The sequence below is a fragment of the Microtus oregoni genome, unplaced genomic scaffold, assembly GCF_018167655.1.
Source record: "Microtus oregoni isolate MIOR12 unplaced genomic scaffold, Mior012 000001F_ref0000356, whole genome shotgun sequence".
NCBI classification, from domain to species: Eukaryota; Metazoa; Chordata; class Mammalia; order Rodentia; family Cricetidae; genus Microtus; species Microtus oregoni.
This window is the reverse complement of record NW_024543060.1, coordinates 68,545,497-68,569,776: the sequence shown is the minus strand read 5'-3', so window position 1 is coordinate 68,569,776 and position 24,280 is coordinate 68,545,497. Positions and strand designations below refer to the sequence as shown.

Sequence of the window (24,280 nt, the reverse complement as noted above, 5' to 3'; positions counted from 1 at the left end):
ACTAACAAATGTCAAATGAAGGAATGCTGGTGTTTTTATGTCAGGAAGAAGACAAGGATCTACAGGTGGCTTCTGAAGGAAGGCTCAGTCATTGGCAGAAGCCAGGATTTCTTACTCCCTTGCAGTGTTTAACTCAAGTTAACGTTGTCCTCTGGGGAACAACTTGTGATTCTGTAAATGGGATGGGTCTCCAATAAGGATGCTCTTGACAGCTAATAGGTGGTGACTACCAATTCTCTTAAGTGCATTAAAATGCACAAGACATTTCCCTACACACAATAACAGCCGCTACAAAGTGCCAAGAAAGTCTGTCCTGAAAGAAGGTAAGGTGGCCATGGGAATGACATGGCAAAGCCCACAGACAAAAATCAAACCAAGAAGCTTTAAGGATGGCACTTGGAGCCCTTCTTCACTCATTCCACTGTGTGAGATGAATGATCTTATTAAAATAATTTAGAATTGGCCAATTGATATTCTGTTGGAAAATCGTTTGTTGGAATTGATACTTGATTAACCGCAGCATTATTTGGGATCACAGTGAATCAAAGTATTCGACTAGCCAACACTGAGGTGCAGAATCACAACCTCAGGCACTGCCCCAGGAGAAAATAGCAAGCATCTTCTACTTTTTGTGTATCAGTGACCTTCAATCCAGATGTATATCAGTGACCTTCAATCCAGATGTGTATCAGTGACCTTCAATCAGACATAAACACATGGAAAAGTATCTCCTGCAATCAGAAAAGTCAGGAGTCACCAACTTACAAGACTTCTCTACAGTGCTACAGGCTACAAAGATTTCTCCCAAGGAAGCAATCCAATATGTCATCACTTTTTTAATTCAAGTCTTACTGTCTGCCCGAGTTCAAAGAATTCAGAGTCTTTAAAATGCAAAATCTGGGAGTGAAAATATAGCTCATTTGGTAGAGTGCTGGACTAGCATACATGAGGCACTGGGTTTGATCCCTAGCCAAACTAATGCATGTCTGTGATTCCAGCACTTGACAGGTGAAAACAGGAATATTGGATGTTCAAGGTCACTCTGAGTTATATAATGAGTTTAAGGGCAGCAAGCTAGGTTACATGAGACCCTGTCTCAAATAAATAAATGACTCAGCCTTGGGTGGGGAGCAGGAGGATTGGGAGTTCAAGGCCATCTTCTGCTACATAAGAAGTTCAAAACCAGCCTGGGTTATACGAAGACCAGTCTCAAGTGTGCTACAATGCATCTAATCACATTAGATACCCAGCAAGGGACTATGGTAAAAGAGAGGTCCTACCAAGGAAGGGGAAATAGAATACCATATTGTTATGGAGAGACAGAGGCTTGAGGAGAGTAGAGTAAGAGGGTTAAATGAGGAAGAGGTTGAAAGAGAGTTATAAGCAAAGAAATATGGAAAGGGAGAACCTGTACAGAAACCCATTACTGAAACCAAACCCAAACTATTACTGAAGACACTTCCTAAAATATATATATACATGTATGATAGGAATCTGACTAAAGTTCACCAAACAACAGTGGAACAATGCCCCAACTAGACATCTTAAGCCAACAAACAAAACTCTGAGTGCCAGGAATGAGTTATATATAGTTGAGTCTTTGGCCAAAGGGGCCCCATGGAAACCCCCAAACATCTTAGGCTATTGTCAAAGGTATTGGTTGCTCTCCACAAACTGATGTGAAATCCCTATTACTGAAGATAATCCTTACATATCTCATTGAACACAGAGAAGTCATTCCTAACTAGAGGTTCACCCCTATTGATGGTCCTGGAATGCTACCAGAGGGGAACTATAATCATCAGCTCAGCCACAAACTTCATAATCTACAATGGTGGCCTGCCTGTGAGATACACTCAATGACGCAATGGTGGCACAAACGTTTTGGGGATGACTGGTCACTCTCTGATGGGGTTTAAGACCTACTCCATGAGATGGATCTTATGCTTGATATTGCCAGTGTTGCGGAGAGCATGAGACTCAATAGGGCATGGTCCTAGAAAAAAATCTGCTATTATTATCCTGCTAAAGAAATTTATCAACAAAAGGACTCATAATGACATTCAGCTATACCCATAAAGCAGGGCCTGACTCAACCATCAGAAAGGCTTCTTGCAAAAGACTGGAAGTATCACACAACAGTACTGAACAATGTGAAGAGATTAAGAGATGTTAAAGTATTCAGTATTAGGTGGAATTTCTTCATCAAACTCTCCCCTTGGGACCAAAGGAGCTATGAGGAAGAGGAGTTGGAAAGATTGTAAGAGCCAGGGGAGGTGAATGGCTCCAAAGAAAGTGTCCTCCAGACATAATAGAACTGCTTCACATATAAATTCACGAGGGCTACACAAGTTCAAGCCAGAGAGGTTCCCAGTGTTTGAGAGGAAGAAGCTGATAGGGCTCCCAGCCCTAACCAAGAAGCAATCTACAATTGGTACCCATTTAAAGGAAAATGTAGTCCTCTGCAGCTGAGTCTCATTGGCCATATTAACCACACTTCAGGGCAGGTTCCATGCCCAGGAGTAGACAGCCAACATAAAATAAACTCAGAAGTACTTTTGCAAACTTTGTCTCACATAGCTTTGCCTGGCCTATTTTTTTTCTCTTATTGGTGTTTTACTTGTAAACTCTGATTTCATGTTGTGTGTGTTTCTTGGTTTTTTTATATTTTACTTATTATTTACGTTTTAAGGAGAGAGAAAGAGGAAGGGCATGGAACTGGGTGAGTAGTGAGGCTTTAGGAGGAACTGAGAAGGAGAAAAAGTGCAATCGGAATATATTTTATGAAAACAATTTTTCAATAAAATAAAAATAAAAGCTGAGAAAAGGGTAGAGAAGGACTAATATGCTCGGTGGTTAAGAGCACTTGTTACTCTTGCAGAGGACAGGGTTAGATTCTCTGCACCCACGTGGTTGCTCTCAACCATCTATAACTCCAAGTCCAAAGGGACTGGTGCCCTCTTCTGGCCTCTGTGGGCACCAGGAACACAAGTGGTATATAGACATGTGTAGGCAAAACGCCCATACACATAAAATAATAATATTCCAAAAATTAATAAGGTAAAAGCATTTTAAAGAGGAAAACATATAAGCAAACCAAAAACGTGTGTTAGAAAATCAGACATAAATGCAGGCAAAAATGGCAATGTACATAAAAACAGATGAATTTAAGAAACCACACAGTACTATTTGCACATCAGTTAATATACTGAAAAAAAAAGTCATTATATGTAGAAATCTGTGATAGCAAACTGTACTCTTGGACTGGCAGAGAGAAAATAGTCCCTTTTTCAGATAACGCCTTTTTGTGGCTTTCATTCCCATTTCTACCCAAGTCTTCACCACTCACCTTTGTCTCATTAGGGCCACCTCCACCACCATAGTTCAACACCTGAGGGGCTGCAATTTAGAGGGAACGAACGGGCACCAAACACAGCAGCCAAGCTGAACCTCACAAATTGGAAACTCTGCCCTTCTTGATGGCATGCAATTGAGCAAGCGGGATTTCATTTTAAAGACAATGTCTGTGAAAGCTGTTGGGCAGGAAAGGGCACTTCTAAGTACAGTATTTTATGGGTCCAAACCATGTCACTAAAAAGAGACTGGACTTTGTGATCCACAGGATGAAAAGGATCTCTATAGAGAATTTATTCTGCATAGCATATTTCTGGAAGGCTATAATAGAAACCAGTATCAAGGGGAAGAAAAGGAACTTGTTGTGTACAGTATACCCTTTGAATTCTGGGCCCTATATGTGCATCAGTTGTTACAAAATCATCATTTTAAACAAATAAATATTATGAAAATTAAGGCTAAGGAAACTAATCCCTAATGTCTTGCCACACAAGCACTAGAGCCCCAAGGTAGATGACACCAGAGGAGGAATGAGACTCGAGGTCATCCTTTGCACATACACATCTACAAACACACACACACACATAAACACACATATACACATATATAGACTACACAATACACAATCGTATGAATTAGTTGATAAACAAGACAACACAAAATTGGTGAATTCCCAGGTTCTCCTCTTGTCTGTGCATCCACAGGACTCCTACAATTTGAAAGGACCATTCCCCAGAAGTTGGGGCACAGACATGAAGCAGTCTCTTCTGGACATTGGCAGAACTGCAGACCTCATGAGCTCATGGTACCTGTGGTCACATGCACAAAGTCAAGCCAATCAACGTTCTCACACGGAGTGGGGAGGAGTTCAGGAATCATCTTCAATTATGTGTGGAGATCTTTGGATAGCCGATGGCTTCCAGGGAAGAGAGCATCAGTTTTCTTTATGACTATGACCTCTGGTACATCAGTCATGTGCTGGTGAATAGCCCTCAGACCTAGAAATAGCTAGGCAGCACAGATTGGATTCAGGTCATTATATATACAGAGAAAGAGGTAGAGGGATGGGAGTGGATTTAAGAAGAGTTATAGGCATGAATTGGGTGAATACACTCAAAATACATTGTCTTAAATACTCAAAATAATAAAAAAAATTCAAGTTCTCAATTCTTTTTAGTACAATCTTCAAGTTCACTTCTGAACTCCAGAACTAAGGTCTTCTTTATCAGGAAATCCCAACCCCGATTATCTCAAAGACAGCATATTCCAATCCAAATCCTTCTCTTCATTTCCTCATCTTCTTCTTCCAGTAATCTTAACAATTACTAGAAATAACAAGTCATTTACTTCCTCAATAAAAACTTTACCATTACCTTAGGGGACTTCCCTCTCCTTGTCTTTAACTACAGTCCGAAAACTTTATTAAGTCCTTTCCTATGGGGTTAAGAGAACATGAAAGAGACACCCCACTGCTTCATTGCCTCCCCTTAACTCAACACCTGATATGGAACCTTTCAGCACCCTAACCAACTTTCCATTATGATTATTCTCCACACTACAGCAGTGCCCAGTCATCTTTCTCAAACATAAATACCGGATCATGCTTCAGAACCTTGGACAGTTCCCTAGCCCCTTCAATGAAAACCAAATCCCATTTGTCCTAGGTTGACAAATGAGTTTGAATTGCTCAGATGACTTCCACCTCTGATATAAGCTGTACCGTAGCCACTCTATGCTCTATGAAAGCTGCTACTGATACCTTCTGCGTGCCTCCATGACTTCGTGTTTGCTTGTCCCTTGGGTTTGCTTGTCCCTTGGGTTTGCTTGTCCCTTCACTTGGAGCTCTCTGCTCGCCATTTCCAACTTCTATTCTTGTTCAATTCTCTCTGGATAGTTCTGTCCTCTGGGACTCTCTAATGCAATACCCCTAAAGAAACTCTTTTCTGATTATTTGTGATTCTACCTCCCCTGCCAGATGTCAACTGCTTTAAGGAAAGAAAAAAAAGCAAAGCAAACTATATTTTATTCATCTCTAAATCGGCTGTACCTCCCTGCTAACACTGCACATAAATATTGCTGAATGAATTGGCTGCAAGTACTTGGGTAAAAATGTAATACATTATCCCAAAATTTTATAGACTTCTGTGGCTAAAATCTCATTTCTTGGCCATCTCTTTCTGCATACCTATTGGCACGCTATCACGGGTCTCAGGAGGGCCAGTTGCTCAAAAAGAGCTAACAAAGTGCCTGATATTTGTAAACAGGGCCATTTGTAAACCCTCTGGGCTAGATTTAGAGATTGCCTTTCTAACTCTGACAATGCTCCTTTGAGTACTTCACTCTAAGAGGCATTGCTTTTCCAAATGTCTGGAGTCCTATAAGTAACCTTTGTTTACCCTGAAACGCTTTCAGAGAAGCTGAATGGAGCTAAAAAAAACAACATAGTGACCCTACAGGGACTCACCTGGCCAGTGGTTCGTGCCAACCTAGGAGGGGGAGGGAGGCTCCAGAATCTCAGCTCTAATCCCTGCCCACCTCCGCAGTTATCAGCCACTTAACTGCTTGGACCTCGAGGGCTCTCTGCTCCCCTGTGAAGACCTTGGCAGCCCATTAATCATGTGCTTATTCAAGGAAAACAGCATCATAAGCAAAGTGATAACTTGAGTGCCTTGAAGAACAGTGAGCAAGAAATTAGCCTAAAATTGGGGTGAGGCATTCATCTGAATGAAACCCAGGGAGGCAGACAACCATGGCAGGGCCCAGCCTCGGGGTCTTTCTTTTCCTTGCTCTTCTGACTTAGAATATTTGCACTCAGATCTCTGCTCCAATGTCCTCTGCCATTGGGCACCTGGGGGACCCATAGCAATAGGTAAAACAATTGATTCTCCATCTCTTCCCCCTGCTCCATTTGCCTTCACAGGACCTACCAGCAGTCACTGGTGCAACTAACACCTAATGTCATAAGACCGGTCTACTTATATACTAACCATTGCTCTCCATCCTGTCAGCCCAGGGCAACAAGGGGTTGTCTCTTTCCCAAATGACCCAAGCACATAGGTACTTCCTAATAAGTATTACTTTTTGAAGTATGGTAAGTAGAATATAGGATATCTGGCACTTGTAGACTGTATAATCCCATTTATGGGAAGGCTAACTGTTCAACAGTTAGGGGGTCACAGTTCACCAGCACCCCCACCACCCTACTGCTCACCCACAACGTCGTTAGATGACCCAATCTTATGGCTTCTCTCTCTGATCTTAATTTCCCATTGGCAAGGAAGGAATGGACGTAAGGGCCACGGACGAGTCTTTTGAGGAAAACTGACAGGCAAAAAAGAATCAAATGCTTTGTTGTTATCTAGATATGATGAGAAGAATGGAAGAACATTCAAGAAGCTAAGAATGCCCGGCGGTGGTAGCGCACACCTTTAATCCCAGCACTCAGGAGGCAGAGGCAGGTGGATCTCTGAGTTCGAGACCAGCCTGGATTACAGAGTGAGTTCCAAGACAGCCAGGGCAACACAGAGAAACCATATCTTGAAAAACAGAAGAGGAGGAGGAGAAAGCTAAGAAGGAAAAAAAAAACAGAGTTTGGCTCAATCAGAACATCCACTATTGCAGTAAAGTAAGAGAGATGACTCAGCTAGAATATCAGAGGCCCAAGGTACCAACTGAAGATGCTGATCTTCCAGACTGTTCTCCTTTCTCCAAACAAGTGCTGTGGTTCTCAGTGCTGAAAATGAGAAATCAAGTCAAGCAAGCTTACACAGCAGTGACCTTCATGCAGTTTCCCTCTGAATACAGTACTCACGGTTCTGGGGTGTAGAGGGGGTCAGAGCCATGCCGCACATACTGAGTACAATGGAATACTCGGTAGGCCAGGCCAGCCAGGAAGTCTCTCGGGCTCAGGTAGCCAGCCACCGGTCTCACTGTGAAGCCAGACCGCTCTAAAGAGACAAGAGGAGGAAACTTGTTTTTTTGTTTATGTTTTTTTTTCTTCTTTTCGCAATAAAAAAAAAAAAGAGAGACAAGAGGAAGAATCAACTAAACTCAGACCTTGGGACCTGAGGGCCTATATATTTTTTCTTAATAATCTTTTAAGAACTAAAAGTTCATTTACTATTTTGGACACTTGTTATACATGCTTTCACCCTTTGGAAAAAAGTCTTTGGCAATGACAGTCATTAAATAATACATTCATATGTGATAATGCATTCATTAAATAATATTCATTAATTAATACATTCTTACATGATGAAGTCTTAGGGTCTCTGTTATTTGCAAAATCATCCAGGTTTTAAAACTCCTGAGGAAGGAATGACGCATGCTGTTAACAGACATCATGCTTGTGGACTCCGGTGACTAAAATATGCTTTTGCTCACGAGTGATGGTTTCCAGGGGAACAAGATGTTCATTAAAAAAGAAGGTTAAAAGTATTTTTAGGGACCTAAATTCAGAAGCTGAATGCGGATAAGAAAACTCAAGGATGTAGGAGGAGATTATAACCTAGCATGGTGCCTACTACACACCTACACACTCTCGGTTTCCTCCCCTGGGTATCCGCTCTGTGTGCCAATGTTGAGCAACACGCAGCGGAGGCTCTCCCTCAATCAGCATCTTGGAACTATTTCTTCTCTAGCTTTTTGTGCAAGTCCCTCCAAACATCATTGTGTTGTGCTGCCCTTTGTCCTATGGCACAGAGAATCACCGTGATCTGAGGTGTCCCCGAAGCAGCACGTACTAGATCGTTTTATGAGCGTGAGAATGAATGAAAATAAGAATACGATTAAAATCTGAAGTTACCATTCGCAAAAGAAACCTACGGCTCATCATTGATCTCAATCTTACAAAAAATAATATAAGCTGTTTTACTGAAATATTGTGTTTTAAAATGGCTATTTTATATTGATTGTTCTCTTTTAGGAGTATGGTTGTTTCTAGTAAAAAAAACTATGTATTTAAAATGTCAAACACATTTTTATAAATATACAGTCAAATGATTGCAAAGTCAGCCTAATATACCTATTCTACATAGATCCATGTGTATGGTTAAAAGCACCATAAAAATCTACTCTCAAGAAAAATGCCATTAGGTAACATAGTGTGCCCAGCCAGAGTCATTGTGCAAGTTAGGTCTCTAGACTCACTGTGCATAAGGGCAACTTTGTAGCCTTTAACTGACATCTCCCGTTTCTCTTACTCTCTGACCTCAGTAACTACTGCTCTATTGTCTGGTTGTTTTAGATGGTTTTCGGCTCCATGGACAACAGGCCCATCTGTTCTTTGTCTTCGTGGCTTTTGGCTTATCTCTCTTAGTGTCGTGTCCAGGAGGACTTTACCGGGATGCGAGCACTACACAAGCCCTCATTCTGAAAACAACTTATTAGAGGGGACCTCAGGATGGCTGGAAACAGCAATAAAAGGCAAAGCCAACAAAGTTTGTAAAGCAAGCCCATTTGGGGATTTCTGGTACCAGCATATAAATAACACCGTTCTCAGGCCTCCCTGGAGCCGTAATTCTAGCAGCATTATGTTTATGCCAAGAATTTCCTACTTAGATTGTTCTCCTGAGTATCAAAAGGATACGTGTATGTTCTTCCTTTCCTATATTATATCAGTTATGGCAATATATCTCATAGGTGGGGCATAAGTTAGTACTTTTTTATTTTAATAGTTTTATGTTTTATTTCATGAAAGTTAGAAAAATGTAAAATTTTGTCATCGAGAACCTTGGCTCTGTATATACTACTGGCTTAGAAGTTTCTGCTTCATTTCAATAAGGCAACTTTTCTAAATGAGTCAATTAAAAGAAGCTCGAACCCGCACACTTGAACTTGTGTCTGCTGTGTGCCAGTGAGTGACTCAAACCGAACGCTAGGCCGACGTGAGAGAAAATAGCAACTTGGGAGAAAGAGACGGCCAAAGCTGTGGGATATTATTCTAATGACTAAGGCTGAGAAACAACAGAGCAAAATATAAATCCTATGTATGAAAAATGAATCCCATTATAAAGATGCAGGTTGCAGGCCTCCCTGTGAGCTGCCAGGTTGCCAGAATGGTCTAGCTCCAACCACAGCAAAAGTCACTATGGAACTAGGTGCTAGTTAGATGAGGCTGATCAGTGGCTTTCTGTCTCTCCTAAGCCACAAATGCAGTGTAGTGGACAACGTTCACACGTCCAGACTTCTCCTCCACGGTCAGGGCTAGCGGTAGCTCTCAGAGGCACAGCTATAAGACTAACTATCGTGCATTCTGATCCACTTATGACATAGGACAAAAGCAGGGGACAGGGAGTCCTAATCGCTGTGACCACCAGGGATCACAGAGGAGACAGGACATTGCCTGAACCTTGAAGAATTGAAGGATGGCATTTGAACACAAGTTTGAGCACCCCACAGCCAGAACAGATCATATGCGTCGGACGATGCAACAGGACGTGCTTGGAGAGCTGGGTCGGGGCCTTACATTGAGGCTGAGCAATTCAGGCTCCTCCAAATTCAGCCCTGGTCTATGTCTGTCTGTCTGTCCTGGTGTTCAGCAGACAGGGAGATATCAGTAAGCTTGGGAGATCTGAGGATCAGGCACCTTCTATAAACCAAGAACTCGGGCATCAGGAGTCTAATTTCACATCACAGGAATGAGATTTGAATCATGTCACTGTTCCTGGGAGAAGATATAAAGATCCTAAACACCTGCGAAGGCCCTTAATAGACAACTGCCTAACCCGGCTGCGGGAGGTCACAACCGAGTCAGGTCCCTCTGGAGCAGGCGGTATTCTTTACAGAACGAAGACACACACCAATGTCCCCACCTATAAGAGTCTATCCAAACGGGCCTGTCCATCACCTAGATAGGACAAAGTCCCACAGGAGAAGTTGCTTGTTCTAAGGAATTTGGAAATAGTATAAAACCTACCTAAGGCATAGATTGAAGCAAAGGTCCCTTTGGCTATTACCTACTCTCACCCCTTGAGGGTGTACTTGGCTTTACTATATAATAAATTCTGTTTTCTACACTGGTCTCTCTGTGTCTCATTATAGGAGTTCTTTTGATGGTTATCACAATCACCAGAGCGAAGGGGGAGTCTAGGCTGAGATCCTGATAATGATAGGAGAATGGCTTTGTACTTTTCAATGTTCACATCAAAATGACTATATAAGTGCCCGCATAAATAACTTGGCTTTTTTTTTTTATCTTAGACCACAAAACTCAAAATGTCGATCAATCTAGCCCTACCCTTAACAATTGTCAATTCCAGTTGTTTTTATCTATTTATTTATTTTACGTACTGGCCACAGTTTCCCCTCCTTCTTCTCCTCTTGCTCCCTCCCTCCACCTCTCCTCTACCCACCCCCATTAGCTCCTCCTTTGTCTCAAAGTAGAAGGAGCCTCTGAGAGCTTCTAAGCCAATCTGTGAGGGGGGAAGTTATGTTTGTGTGAAAGCAATGGACAGGGTAGTAAAGGGGGGAGGGGGAGCTTAAGAATGGAGATGGCCAAATGGTGGGTAGAAGGGTACCCTTAATGTGGGTAGAAGAAGTGGAATGAAGGAAACGTCCCAAAGCAGCAAGTGGCAGCCTGGCGGATTCCAGGGAGAAGCAGGAGTGAAAAGTTAAGTAGCGACCCTCCAAAATGCGCACGGCCCAATCGCCTTGAGTCTGCAAATGTCTAACTTGGACCAGTCACCGTTAGAGAGGTGATCTAATAATGCTTCCAAGATGAGGATATTATCCAAGTGGAGGATTTAAAATCATAAAGGTCTTTACAAGAAGGAAGCAGGGACCAGGCAGTAGAGGCACACACCTTTGATCCCAGCACTCGGGAGAGAAGCAGGAGGATCTCTGTGAGTTCGAGGCGAGCCTGGTCTATGAAGCGAGTTCCAGGCAGTCAGAGCTACTGCACAGAGAAAGCCTGTCTGGGGGCAAAGGAGCAGAAGACTTAGAAATGACATGGAGACAATGGAAGTCTAAGGCCGGAGTGATGAAAAGCAGTAGCCATGGGCCAGGCAGTGCAGGTGGACTCCAACAACTGAAAAAGGCAAGGGAACAGAAGCCCCCCGAAAGGAATGCCACCCCTTCAACTCCTTGATCATAGACGTATGATCTCCGGTAATAAGTATAAGTAATAATTTGTGTTTAGAAGAGGCTCAAAGCTGGGGTTTTTGTCAGGTCTCCTTTCCAGCTTACCATTTATAACAGCATGCCTCAGAGAAAGACCCGAACAAGCTCATAGCTGTACAAATAGCCAAATCCATTTCTCCAGTCAAGAGGTCATTGCTAGCTGATTCGGTGCTCCTCTTTCTAGGCCTCTACTTTCTCCTTTTAGAAAAGGGGCTCATGGTGTACTGTCATGCCCTTGAAAAGCAAATGGGGACGGGAATCAAGAAGGACAGCCTGCAGAGTCTTACCTTTCAGGAACACAGAGACATCCTCCAGTTGAGGCACATTGTCTTCACGATAGCCACAGTACTTGGTCAGCAGGGGGAAGTTCTTCAGGTACTCTCGGCAAGCATGGGTGGGGTAGAGTTTGGAGAGCTCCCGGAACACAACGCCCCAAGTTTTAGTTTCTTCTTCTGTATACTCCACTCTAGGAATGGGCTGGCCACTAGGCAGGCAGGAAGAGAGACAGTCAGTGAATCTAGTTTTATACCACTAGGTCAAAGAGTCTGATATTAATGCAAGCTAATTTTCACAAACACACACACACACACACACACACACAACTAAGTGCCCAAAGGGATTCCATTAAGTGCTAAAATAAATGCCAATCTTCAATTCCACATTCCTATCTGGATCCTTGTAAGATAGGCTGGGCGATGGTGGTATACACCTTTAATCCCAGCACTTGGGAGGCAGAGGCAGTCAGATCTCTGTGAGTTTGAGCTCAGCCTGGTTTACAGAGCGAGTTCCAGGACAGGCTCCAAAGCAGAGAAACCCTGTCTTGAAAAAAGAGTTTTTCCATTGTTACATCTTCACGTATCCTCCTAGAAACTAGACAAGACAAATGGTTTTTGGTGTGTGTGTCTGTCTTTGGATAGTAGGGGGTGTGTGGATGTGCATGTACATGTGGAGCTGTGTGCACTGTGGAGTGCTGTGCACTGTGGAGCGGTGTGCACTGTGGAGTGCTGTGCACTGTGGAGTTGTATGCACATGTGCAGTGCTGTGCACTGTGGAGTGCTGTGCACGGTGGAGTGCTGTGCACGGTGGAGTGCTGTGCACTGTGGAGTGCTGTGCACTGTGGAGTGCTGTGCACGGTGGAGTGCTGTGCACTGTGGAGTGCTGTGCACGGTGGAGTGCTGTGCACGGTGGAGTGCTGTGCACGGTGGAGTGCTGTGACGGTGGAGTGCTGTGCACGGTGGAGTTGCATGCACATGTGGAGTGCTGTGCACGGTGGAGTTGTATGCACATGTGGAGTGGTGTGCACTGTGGAGCGGTGTGCACTGTGGAGTGGTGTGCACTGTGGAGTGCCGTGCACTGTGAAGTGCTGTGCACTGTGGAGTGCTGTGCACATGCAGGCTGAGATCAGAAGAGGACCTAAGTATCCTCTGCTCTACCATGCTCCACCTTCTTCCCAGGCAGGATCTCTCACTGAACCTGGAACTCAGTATTTCAGCTCGCCTGGCTGATCACCCATCCCCACGAATCTTCCTCTCTCGCCGCAACACACTAAGTACTGAGGTTAAAGGCATACAGTCCCACCCAACTTTCCCCTGGTGCTGGAGATCCAAACCCAGGTCTTAGTGTTTGTCCAGTAGGTGCTCTCACCCACTGAACCATCTCCCCGGTTTCAAGATTTATGCTCTTAAGCTGAGATGGGTAACAAGTAATAGTCCTATGTTGGAAGGGGGTGGTTTAGGTGCAAGACTCCTAGGAGGGGCTTTTCTGCAGCTACAAGACAACAATAATAAATGGATTATTCGGTTGAAAATAAAATTGCTTCCTGAGTTTTCTTTGTTCCTTGCCCAGACTCACCCCAATTTCCAAGTGTAATTTTGTGATTATTTGTTCAGAGCCCAAAATGTCTGGCAAACACTAAAAGTCTGTGCTGAATTTAGAAGAGTTTTTGTAAACTGACAAATAAGAAACATTTATTGCAGGTCATACTGAAAGGCAGACATGTGAAGTCCTCTTAGTTCTAGACGAGTGTTAATAAACTTCTCCCGAAAAGGGGCCAGAAAGCAAATACTGTGAGCTTTGGGATCACGTGATCGCTGCCACAATTCTGCTACAGTACCCTCAAAACAGCCATAGAGAAAATGGATAAAGAAAATCTACCTATGTCCTAATAAATGCCTCTTTATGGGCCCATAAGCAGCAGTGTGAGGGTGGCTGGATTTGACTAGTAACAGGTCATCTTGGATCAGGGCAGTCATGAAAGGCTCCCTGGGGGAGGCAAGCTTGAGCTGGCCATGAAGACTACAGAGTACCCAGAGTTCCCTGATAAAACGGTAACAAGAGGAGCTGATTTAACAGTAGATAGTGGCCACAAGCCAAAAACACGGCTCCCAGTGTCAATTGAGACCTGTGAGATAATGGGACCATTGCTGGGTACCTTTGCAAGCTGTTAAGTAAGGAACTTAAATGTGAATTTAGCATCTGACTATGATATCTATTCCAATATCATAGTCATCCATGTACTCAAAGATAAGTACATCTGTAATCCCAGTACTTGGGAAGTTGAGGCAGGGAAAGTTCAAGGATAGCCTGGGTGCATAGCAACTTTTAGGCTAGCCTGGGTTACAATGCTATGTATTTTTAATTAAGTTTGAGAAATCTATTGTAGTGTGCTTTTAACAGCTTGTCCCAGTAGCTACCCTGTCTCTTAAACAGAAATTCTGTTCCTATAAATAGTAAACACACGCATGCACACACACACACACACACACACACACACACACACATACACACACACACACCTGGCAGTTCAAATGCAAACTATTACTGCAGGCGGTCACCAGAGGTGCCCACCCTCAGACAGAACAATCCTTGCCACCCACTCAGCTCATTGCAGCAACAGGGCACTATCAAAGAACCAGATCATTCTGGAACATCCCAGAGGTCGTAACAAAGATGAACAGGACAAGAAGAAGAGGCTCCCAAAGAAATCTCCTCACTGGCTCCCAAACCCAGCCCTCTACATATTTTTCTGTTCCTGTCAAAATACATTCTGTTTAACACTGAAGTCCAAATGCAGTTCCTGCTGCCCCCAAATTGTTTGTATTTTTAATTAAAATGCATGAGAAATGGAGGAATAACGCATAGCAGAGAAAGAACTAGAAATTAACATTTGCTTCTGCTAAGTACCAAAAGGAGGGATTATGCAGAGCAAATTAAAATAAGATTGTCCCTGTTTAAATTTGGCCATTGATAAAAAATTAAATTACAACCTGGCAAATATTTGCTGGGGAGAGCAAGAGTGCTGAGTCCTAACACCCTTGGTGAATTTAGAACAAAAGCTTGATATGAGAAAAAAGAGAAAAGATGCAAGAAATAAATGTATAAGTGGGCCGCCTCTGGATCCAGAAACCCATCTAAATCAATCTCAGCAAGGAAAGCCAATAAACCTACTAAGAGCCGCGCATGATCTGAAGGGGGAAAAGCGATGGGGCCGAAACAATAAATGAAACGCTGAAAAGCCATCTGAGAAGAATCGTTAGGTCAACCTCTCCTTTCGGTATCAATCCGCAGACACCCAGCAGTTCAAAGGCACACTGGATGGAGCCAACAAAGCCTAAAAGAAGGGTAAGTATGAATTAGGGCAGGAAGAGAGAATTGTGCAGGTCTCTCACTTGATGAATTTCCCATGGCTCAGTCTTGGGAATATGGACGGCTGCAGATATTCTCATCCCCGCCATGGGAGCTCATTCACCTGCTCGCTGAAATGATGGCTAAAATCCTGCTGGTACCCAGAGTCCAGGTGAGGCACCGCTCTCCTGGAGCAGTGATTTCTCACGCCACTTGGACCCCTGCTCTGGACAATTCTTTAAATAGTTTTAAACTTCATCAAAAAGAAAAGGCTGTGTTATTCCATTTCATATCAATTGAAAAATATCCAAAGAACAGGAAACGTAAGAAGTTCCTATTTTCTATGTAGTTTCAACAAGTATATAAAAATATCAACTATTGGTGAGATGACTACATGCCACACTCTTTTAAGGTTAAGTGCTTGTCCGTAAATTAACCCATTTGATTCTCACAGCTCCATAAATAGATACTATTATTTTCCATATTTCATACATAAAGAAAGTGAAACTCCAAGACATTGCCTAAAACCTCAGAGCTAGGCTTATTTTGTGGCATAAAACAGTGGTCTTCCCTGATTTGCTTATACTAGTGAGATCAAAAGTGCATTTCTGACATTGGCTCATGTCACATGCCAAACTAAGGGGTTCGGGTGCGGGTGTGCATGCATGTGTGTGTGTGTGTGCGTGCGTGCGTGTGTGTGTGTGAGAGTGTGTGTGTGTATTGTGTGTGTATTGTGTGTGTGTGCGTGTGTGTGTATGTGTGCGTGTGTGTGTATGTGTGCGTGTGTGTGTATGTGTGCATGCGTGTGTGTGTATGTGTGCATGCGTGTGTGTGTGCGTGTGTGTGTGCATGTGTGTGTATGTGTGCATGCGTGTGTGTGTGCGTGTGTGTGTGCGTGTGTGTGAGTGTGAAAATATTGCCTATATTCATGCCTGCAATATTAGCATTTGTATTCATATAGATCACAAAAGGCATTTTCACAATTTTTTTTTTTAAGTTTCTTGATGAGACATGAGGTCGGACCGGGTTCCTCGACAGAATAAAGATATAGTTGGGGCACCAGGAATATAAAGCCATCCAGATGTTTTAAATTATATCATTACTTTAATAGCACGTTAAATTTATTATTTATCATCATAATGCATGTTAATGTGGATGTTTTGCCTAAATGTATGCCTGTGCACCTCTTGCACTGAAGAGGCCAGAGAAGGGCAGCAGATGCCCTGGAGCTGAATTTACAGGTGGTTGTGAGCTATCAAGGGGGTACTGGAACTCAAACCTAGGTTCTCCAGAAGAGCCAACAGTGCTCTCAGTCTCTGGCCTATGTCTGCTGCCCCGTGTTTCAACAGCTCGAACCTGACAATGAGAAAAATAAAAACAGTCGTGAGGAAAATCCAAGTATGCTGCATTTCTTTGCATTTGCTGTGGGTTAGCGGGCAGCTATTGGTTTGGGCTGGTTTGGATTTGTTTAATAATTCCACCTAAGAAGAGTGCCCAAAAATGTGCCCTGATTTTTGGAGGTCTGGAATATTACATATGATATATGTATATGTGTGTGTGTGTATATATATACACGTATATGTGTGTGTATATATACACATATATATCATTATTGTTCTCAGTGGGTACATGTTAAAATGAGGGCATAACAGGCTCCTATCTCAGCATCCTGAGCTCTGCTATAGACTAGCAATAAAGTGACTTCAACATTCCGCGTTCTAGAGAGAACCCCCAGCATTTGAGGTCAATCCTGTCTTACAGGTCCTCTCTGCCAACCAACTCTCCCCCATACCTTCCTTTTTGTCAGATCACAGAAGTCACCGGCCAGGGCTATGGGGAGTTAGAGATGGTTAGGATTGTGGTCGATGTTTGATTTCTTTAATGGAAAAATCAGGTTCTTTCCTCTTCCCTCTGTCAGAATGTTAGAGCCCCTTCACGTGACCATTTCTAGAGACTGTACACACTCCTGGTGAGTTCACTTTCCCAGGTGAAACTCCTTACAACAGTAAGTCCACACCCACCGCGGTACTGTCATCTGAAGAGAACTGTCCCGGGGGCATCATTTGGAAGCCCTCTTGAGATGTACCCTCTGAGATGTAAGGTTAAAACGAATTTATAGCCTAATGCTCAGCAAGATGCAGAGATTTCCGGGCGATCCAGTGTGCTGTGCGTGGGAGGAAGCTTAGAGAGCCTGCCCTATCCAGCGCTCTTCCCTTCTCTGCAGGCAGAAGACCCTGCTGGGTGCTTTCACCTCATGTGAAGAGGCACCGCAGGGTCCCAAGCAACAGTGTGCCCAATCCTGAAGAAGGATCAGGAACGTGAAGGCTGAAAAGGCCCGGGGAGCAAGCAGATCATGTTTCTGCATACAAAGCAATGAAAAGGAGGACAGTACCTTCAGAAAACAACGTACAGCACAGTGCAGAGACCAGCACTTTACAGAGAACGCCTTGTCAGAGAGAAGTTGCCTGAACCAGGGTGAACATGGCCTAGGACCCACCCTGGGCATTCTAACAACTTTATGAAAAAAAAAAATATGTTCTCTTCCTCTGTCCTACCTGACAGACAATAATTCCTCCACAGAATCTAGAGTCAGAAGGAAAAGAGGTTATTTCAGGCTCAAAGACGCCTCCAAACCAATAAAAAAATCGCACACATATTTAATCCAAATAACTGTGGGGGAGAGAGGATGCTCTTTGAATCAAGTTTGAGATTAATCTTTTCTAAAGGAACGGGACCTGGTCTTAAATACCCAAATGAGACTTCCCTAATAATTGGAAATGACAGGAAATTAGATGTTGCTAAGGAACTCGCTTCTCTGCAGGTAAGTGGGAATCAACACCATACAGTTGAAAGCAATGAGTAAGAAAACAAAAGTATTTTGTGTTGCTATAAATCCCAACAATACGATCCTCCTCAACAGGCTAACCACACATAAATATTTCACTGGCTACCCAGGGAGTTTCCTCCACTTTTATAAAATTAGCTGGGATTGTGGAATTCTCAACAACAACCACCGAAGTTATTATTCAGTGAAAGCGTCCAGCAGGCTCTTCTGCCTGCAGAACAGCTGATGTGAATTTGGGTAGATGTTAGTCACTGCCGATTCTACACTCTTGTCACAGAATGACAAGCTATGGATTTTTCAACTTTGAGGGGACAGGACAAGAAAAGATCTGATGGCCATTGCGGAGATTTAGGTTTGACAGTGGGGAAAAGATAAACCCTGACAGATTACTCAGGTGACAGCCTCTCTCTGGGAATACCGAAAGCTGGGAGAGGGATCTTTCTTCTTGTGTGTTTAAACCCCTAGGTGCGCTAAAGAGATGCTTAGTCAATCAAGAGGCTGCCATGCATTCTTGAGGACCTGAGCCGAAATCTCAAGAACCCAGGTGAAAACCAGGCACAGTGGAAAGTATCTGCAGCCTCAGTTCTGAGGGAAGCAGGGACAGAGACAAGCATGTCCCTGGAGCTCACTGGCCAGCCAGTCCAGATAATGAGAGGGTCAGTGCAAGAACGAGCCTCAGAAAACTAAAGCAAATAGTAACGAAGACATCTGACATCAATATCTGTCCTCCACATGCGTGCATTCCATTCACACACACACACACACACACACACACACACTTAAGTACAGCCATGAAACACACCTGCACAAGCACACACACACACTCAAAATGTCCAAATACACGTGTTCACACATGCGCACACACACAGAAAACACAGACATGTTCACACAAGCACACACCCACACAAACACATACATGCATACACGACATACCTCACACACACACACTCATTCACACATGCACACACCCAAACACGCATGCATACACAAAACATTCATACACACTCACACATGCATACACACACACGCGCACACACGTGTTCACAGGTGCACTCATATGCACATGAAAAATGGGTGTCTGGGGATGAGGACTTGCCTAGTATGCACAAGGCCCTGGTCTCAGTATCATAGAAAAGACTGGGAGGGAAGGATGGAGGAAGAAAAAAGAAAGTCCATTCTTCTAGGAAACCAGGAAATGATCCTGAAAGTCTTACCTGTCTGCAGAAAGGAGATTCAAAGGGGCACAGACAAACCTAGGTGTGGGCAAGTGCAGACAGAAGCTGTATAAGTTCTGAGCTTGTTAGAGCAAAGGTGTTGACCAAAGATATTTTGACACAGACATCTAAGGAACCACGCCCCACAGAGACTAGAACTGAAGGGAATTCTTTCTACAGCCAGATCAATAAGCAACAAGGTTTTCATTTCTCTTAACTGTTCACTTGATCTTCTCCAGCGTTACAAAAAGCAATGTATTTTTCTTACGCTTTTTTTTTTAAATTTGGATAACTGGAAAAACTGTTTGAGTGCGGCATATTTCCAGGCCACCTCCTGCTAGAATTTCCAACACAAGATGATGTTTCTCTGCCTGTGTTATCTTAGAGGAGCCCCAGTGTGGAGAAGCAATTCAGTTATTCAGTGGTGGAAGACACGGCAGGCTGCAACTGATGATGTTTAACAATGAGATGGCAAGACTGGATGAAACAGAGCCCCTATCACATTCTTTGAAACGGTTGGGTTTTCTCAGGAGCAAGGACCAAACAGGGCAAAAGGGAAATGGAGAATTACTTAAGGAGATGGGTGAATCTGATTTAAAAAGAAAATAAAGGTACACAGCAAAGAATTCATTTTTCTATTTCATCCCAGGACACACTCCTCAGGGCAGAAGGCATCTTACATAGTCGAGAGCTGTTAATCTCCCTGGAATAGACTCTGCCTCTTAACTTTTCCTCATCTTTTTCTCTCTCCCCAGCTTAGCATGTCTCTGTTGATTGACACTTCTACATGGGGTCATGGAAGGGAAATGAGAAGAGATGAATGGAAAATTCATCAGCTCTGCAGCTCATTAGCAATTAGGCATCCTCCAAGGGTTTGGCGGGGCCTGCAGAGAAAGTTTACAGGAACTTCGAGGCTAGTAGTCTCCATCTTCGTTCTCCAGCCTTGAGAGGCATTTTCTCCACAGTCTGCTGCGTCGTCCTCCGGGAGCCATCTCTAGTGCAGGCCTTTCCTTCCTAGCCCAACAAGCACATGACAACACACAACAACAAAACCACCATTTCCCAATCTTAATAGCCTGCCTTTGACCAAATATAATGTTTAATTTGATGCTACTTACATCCACTTTTAATTGTTATTAAGCATTTATTATACTTCTCAGAATTGAGGCAATGCCCGTATCCAGGAATTTCAGCAGCACAGGAGGGTCCTTCCTGACAGTCAGTGATCAATCGTAACGTTCTGTGACATCAAGTCACCTGTCCCCAGGCAACGTAGAAAAGTATGGTTGTGCAGTAATGGTTTATGCAAGCGAGATTAGGAAAAAATGCTGGCAGGCAAAAACCACCCCACCCCAAGTGGGTTGGATGAAATCCATTAAGGTTTAGCAAAACAAAAAATGTTATTTGTCATACTGATTTCCAAGGATGTAGAAGAAATGCCCACAGTTCTTTTGTTTGGTAAAATTATACTTCCAGAATTCAGGAGGATGGAGAGATGGCTCAGCCATTAAAAGAACTTGGGCTCTTGCAGAGAACCCAGGTTCAATTCCCAGGACCCACATGGTAGCTCACAACTATCCATAGATCCAATCCAAGGAGATCCAACACCCTGTTCTGACCTCTACAGATGCTGCATGCCTATACGTATATGCAAACAAAGTATTCACACATATAAAAGAGAGTACGGGAATGTAAGAAAAAAACTGGAGGACAGAATATGAAATGAAATAAGCCAAACACGGAGAAGTGAAAATCGTATGTTCTCTGTCATATATGGAAATTTTTTAAAAAGTCAACCTGGAAGGAGAGAAGCCTGGAAAAAGAGACCATGGGTTTTTATTAGGACCCACAGTGGACATGTTTGAAAAAAAAATCACACTGAATGCAACTGATGTGTACAACCAATACATAATCAATAATCTTAAAATAATCACAGTAGTATATATCAGTATTCTAAATCTGTCACTCATGAGAATATATGCTTCAATGTAAGAATCTTTATTTGCTTTGTTCATTTTTAATTTAATTTTTTGATTTTATAATTTCATACACAAATACTGTATACACTTTATTTCTACCCCTTCCTCTCCCTGCTCCAACATCAACAATATGTATTTATAAACACACACACACACATAGAACATAATTCCATTTAGTGTTTCTTGTGTGCGTGTGTGCATGTGTGTGTGTGTGTGTGTGTGTGTGTAAGGCTGACCGCTTAGTTTGTTGATTTGTTCATTTTTATATCTGACACCTAGAGGGAAAGCTGCAATATACTGATGTTCAATAAACAATATTTGATGAACGAGTAAATCAACCAATGAGCATAAAGCGGGCTGTAATCATAAGTGTTGAGAAAAACGACATTTGTGCTCCAGGAAGTCGGCACACAAGTCTTTGTCTTACCTCATCCTTGCCTCGTGTATTCTGAGCTATGGGAAATGCAACTACAGATCCTGCGATCCCAATGAGCTTTCTCGTCACTCTTTTCTTGTCGTGCAATGTCTCTTTTTCCTCATTTCCTCAACACTTTCCCATCCCGTCTAGACACTCCCAGTACCATACGCATCATACTGGTACGCATCATTTTCACCAAGGAAGAAAACATATGTAAAACTTGGCTAAATGCGGAGGGATGCCTCTCGGGCTAGGTAACCTAAAGAAGGAATGTGCCAAAACACTTTCAAGGACACAGGGCGTGAGAATGTGCCGACGTCTCCCACGAATGGAAACTGAAGCGTTTGCAGCAGCTCACCCTCCAGTGAGTTATGCCAGGGTCCCTAGAGGTCCAAGTGATCTGGTACTTGTATGGGGAGGGGGCGTGGCTGCAAAGCCACACCGGAGGACAAACATAAAGGCACAGACATTTTCAACTACCCCCTTAGGCCTGCCAGGTAAAGACCATTTGAGATCACGCATTTTATTTGCTTTTGCAAATGGGTTTTGCGCACATGAATTTTCGTAAACGAGGCTCTGGGCCCTAAGGAACACTTATATGACTGCAAACAGAATCATCAGTTTTGTTCGGTTCACGGTGTTAATATCGGTGCTTCCTTTGCAAAACACAGAATTAAAATAAAATCCCAGCACCTAAGGAACCTGGGGAGAGGGAAGATTTTAAGTCCTGGAAATTGGGCGGGTTTTTTGTTTCGTTTTGTTCCTATGCACCTTAGGATGGGGTTTCCCGACATGTTCTTACCCTGACAAAAGTCCTTTTCACAGGGCAGAGATTTTCATCTACAAAAATCTACCATGAGATTAAATATTAACAGCAACAACTGAGACCTTATCAGTCATCAACATGCTCGTGTTCAACATACACACAGAGGCTAAGCTCAAAGATCCTGACACAGGACTAACAGGTCTATTTAGATCGTTCAGGGATGTTCTATTGGGAGCTCACCAAGGCCAGCTGGCCTGGGTCTGAAAAAGCCTGGGATAAAACCGGACTTGCTGAACATAGTGGACAATGAGGACTACTGAGAACTCAAGAGCAATGGCAATGGATTTTTGATCCTACTGCACGTACTGGCTTTGTGGGAGCCTAGGCAGTTTGGATGCTCACCTTACTAGACCTGGATGGAGGTGGGTGGTCCTTGGACTTCCCACAGGTCAGGGAACCCTGAATGCTCTTCGGGCTGATGAGGGAGGGGGACTTGACCGGGGGAGGGGGAGGGAAATGGGAGGCGGTGGCGGGGAGGAGGAAGAAATCTTTAATAAAAAAATAAAATAAAATAAAAAAAATAAAATTAAAAAAAAAAAGATCCTGACACAGGAAAGAACTAAAATTTCCAAGTCACCAATGGCAGGCAACCACCCCAGATGACTAAAATGAAGGTACCCACAGGTAGATTTGCTCAGAACTCCAAATTCAATCTGGTTTGTCTTGTAACTTGGCTAGCAAAAACAAATAAATGTTGCCGACTTGTGGCCCTGGCCCTTTTATTGGTAGTCTGGTTAATTTGACAGCTCACAGCCTTAATCACGTTCATAATAGCAACCATCCATGATCTGCCCATCTAACCAAAACAGTAACAATAATATGGCCACTCATTACATAAACTATTCTCAATTTGTAGAAAACAATTAATATCCCCAATATATGCTTGAAAAAACTGAGCCAAACAGCTCATAAGGAGCACAGCAAGGACTCAGAATTGGCTAATCCAGCTCTGTAGACCCCGTCCTCTCTCACATACTCTCCCCCCTTCTCCCTCCTCATCTGCCTTCCCCTCTACCTATGTCTCTCCCTCCTCCTCTAGGGTCTCATGTAATCCAGGCCAGCATCAAGCCCCTCTATAACCAAGGATAAACTTTAACTTCTAATCCTCCTTCCTCCTCCTCCCCCTATGTGCAATTTACGTGGTACTGGGGCTCAAACCCAGGAGCTTTGTACATAGTAGGCAAGCACCCCACTAACTGAGCTACACCACCAGCCCCAAGACTCACTTTTCTAAGTATTTATTATGTTACATATGTGTGTGTCACTGAGTACACGGATATGCACCATATGTATACAATACCTGGCAAGACCAGAAGAGGGCATCAGACCCCCTGGAACTGGAGTTGCAGGCGGCTGTGAGCTGCCCAGTGTTGCTGTTAGGCACTGAACCCAAAGACCCCTCTTAATCGACAGAAGTTGGTGCAAGGTATGCATGTATCCAGTAGGAACCCAGAACTGGGGCGAGACTTTGTTTCCACAGTTGCAAAACTGAAGCCTGAACAGGATGCCGTTTGAAATGCACAGGGAGCACTGCCTAGTACCTAACAGCTACTCAGTGTAGCTGACTCCCTCCCTCGGGGTGTATAAGATGAATAAAATTCCATCACTTCCCTGCAGGGTTGGGAATAGGTCTGGGGCTGACAAAAGCAGCCCCATTCCGTATAAATCTTTTCAACTCTAGGACAGGACTGTGGAAGTAATTTGAATCCTTCGTGTTCACAGAAATCATTTTAAAGTAAAAAATATCCCTGCCTCTTTCTCTGTGAAACACGTTAGGATCCGGCGCACCCTCTGTCCCTGTCAGTGAGTGACACAGGGCCACACTGAGTTAATGTTTTCCACAGTTGTGAGAGCCATGCTATAATCAGACAACACCCCACCACGGCATTCACACACACCTCA

At 43.4% G+C, this 24,280-nt stretch overlaps 1 protein-coding gene across 1 annotated transcript in view; it reads right to left on the bottom strand.

The window, feature by feature from the left end:
* The window catches only part of Tph2 (tryptophan hydroxylase 2), a 100,084-nt gene that overhangs the window by 53,028 nt on the left and 22,776 nt on the right, over window positions 1-24,280 (bottom strand). Inside the window, exons 6-7 of the mRNA XM_041670759.1 lie at window positions 11,760-11,956; window positions 7,166-7,301 (exon numbers count right to left, since the gene is read on the bottom strand). Coding sequence (XP_041526693.1) covers window positions 7,166-7,301; window positions 11,760-11,956 — 333 coding nt within the window. The remainder of the gene's footprint in view (window positions 1-7,165; window positions 7,302-11,759; window positions 11,957-24,280) is intronic.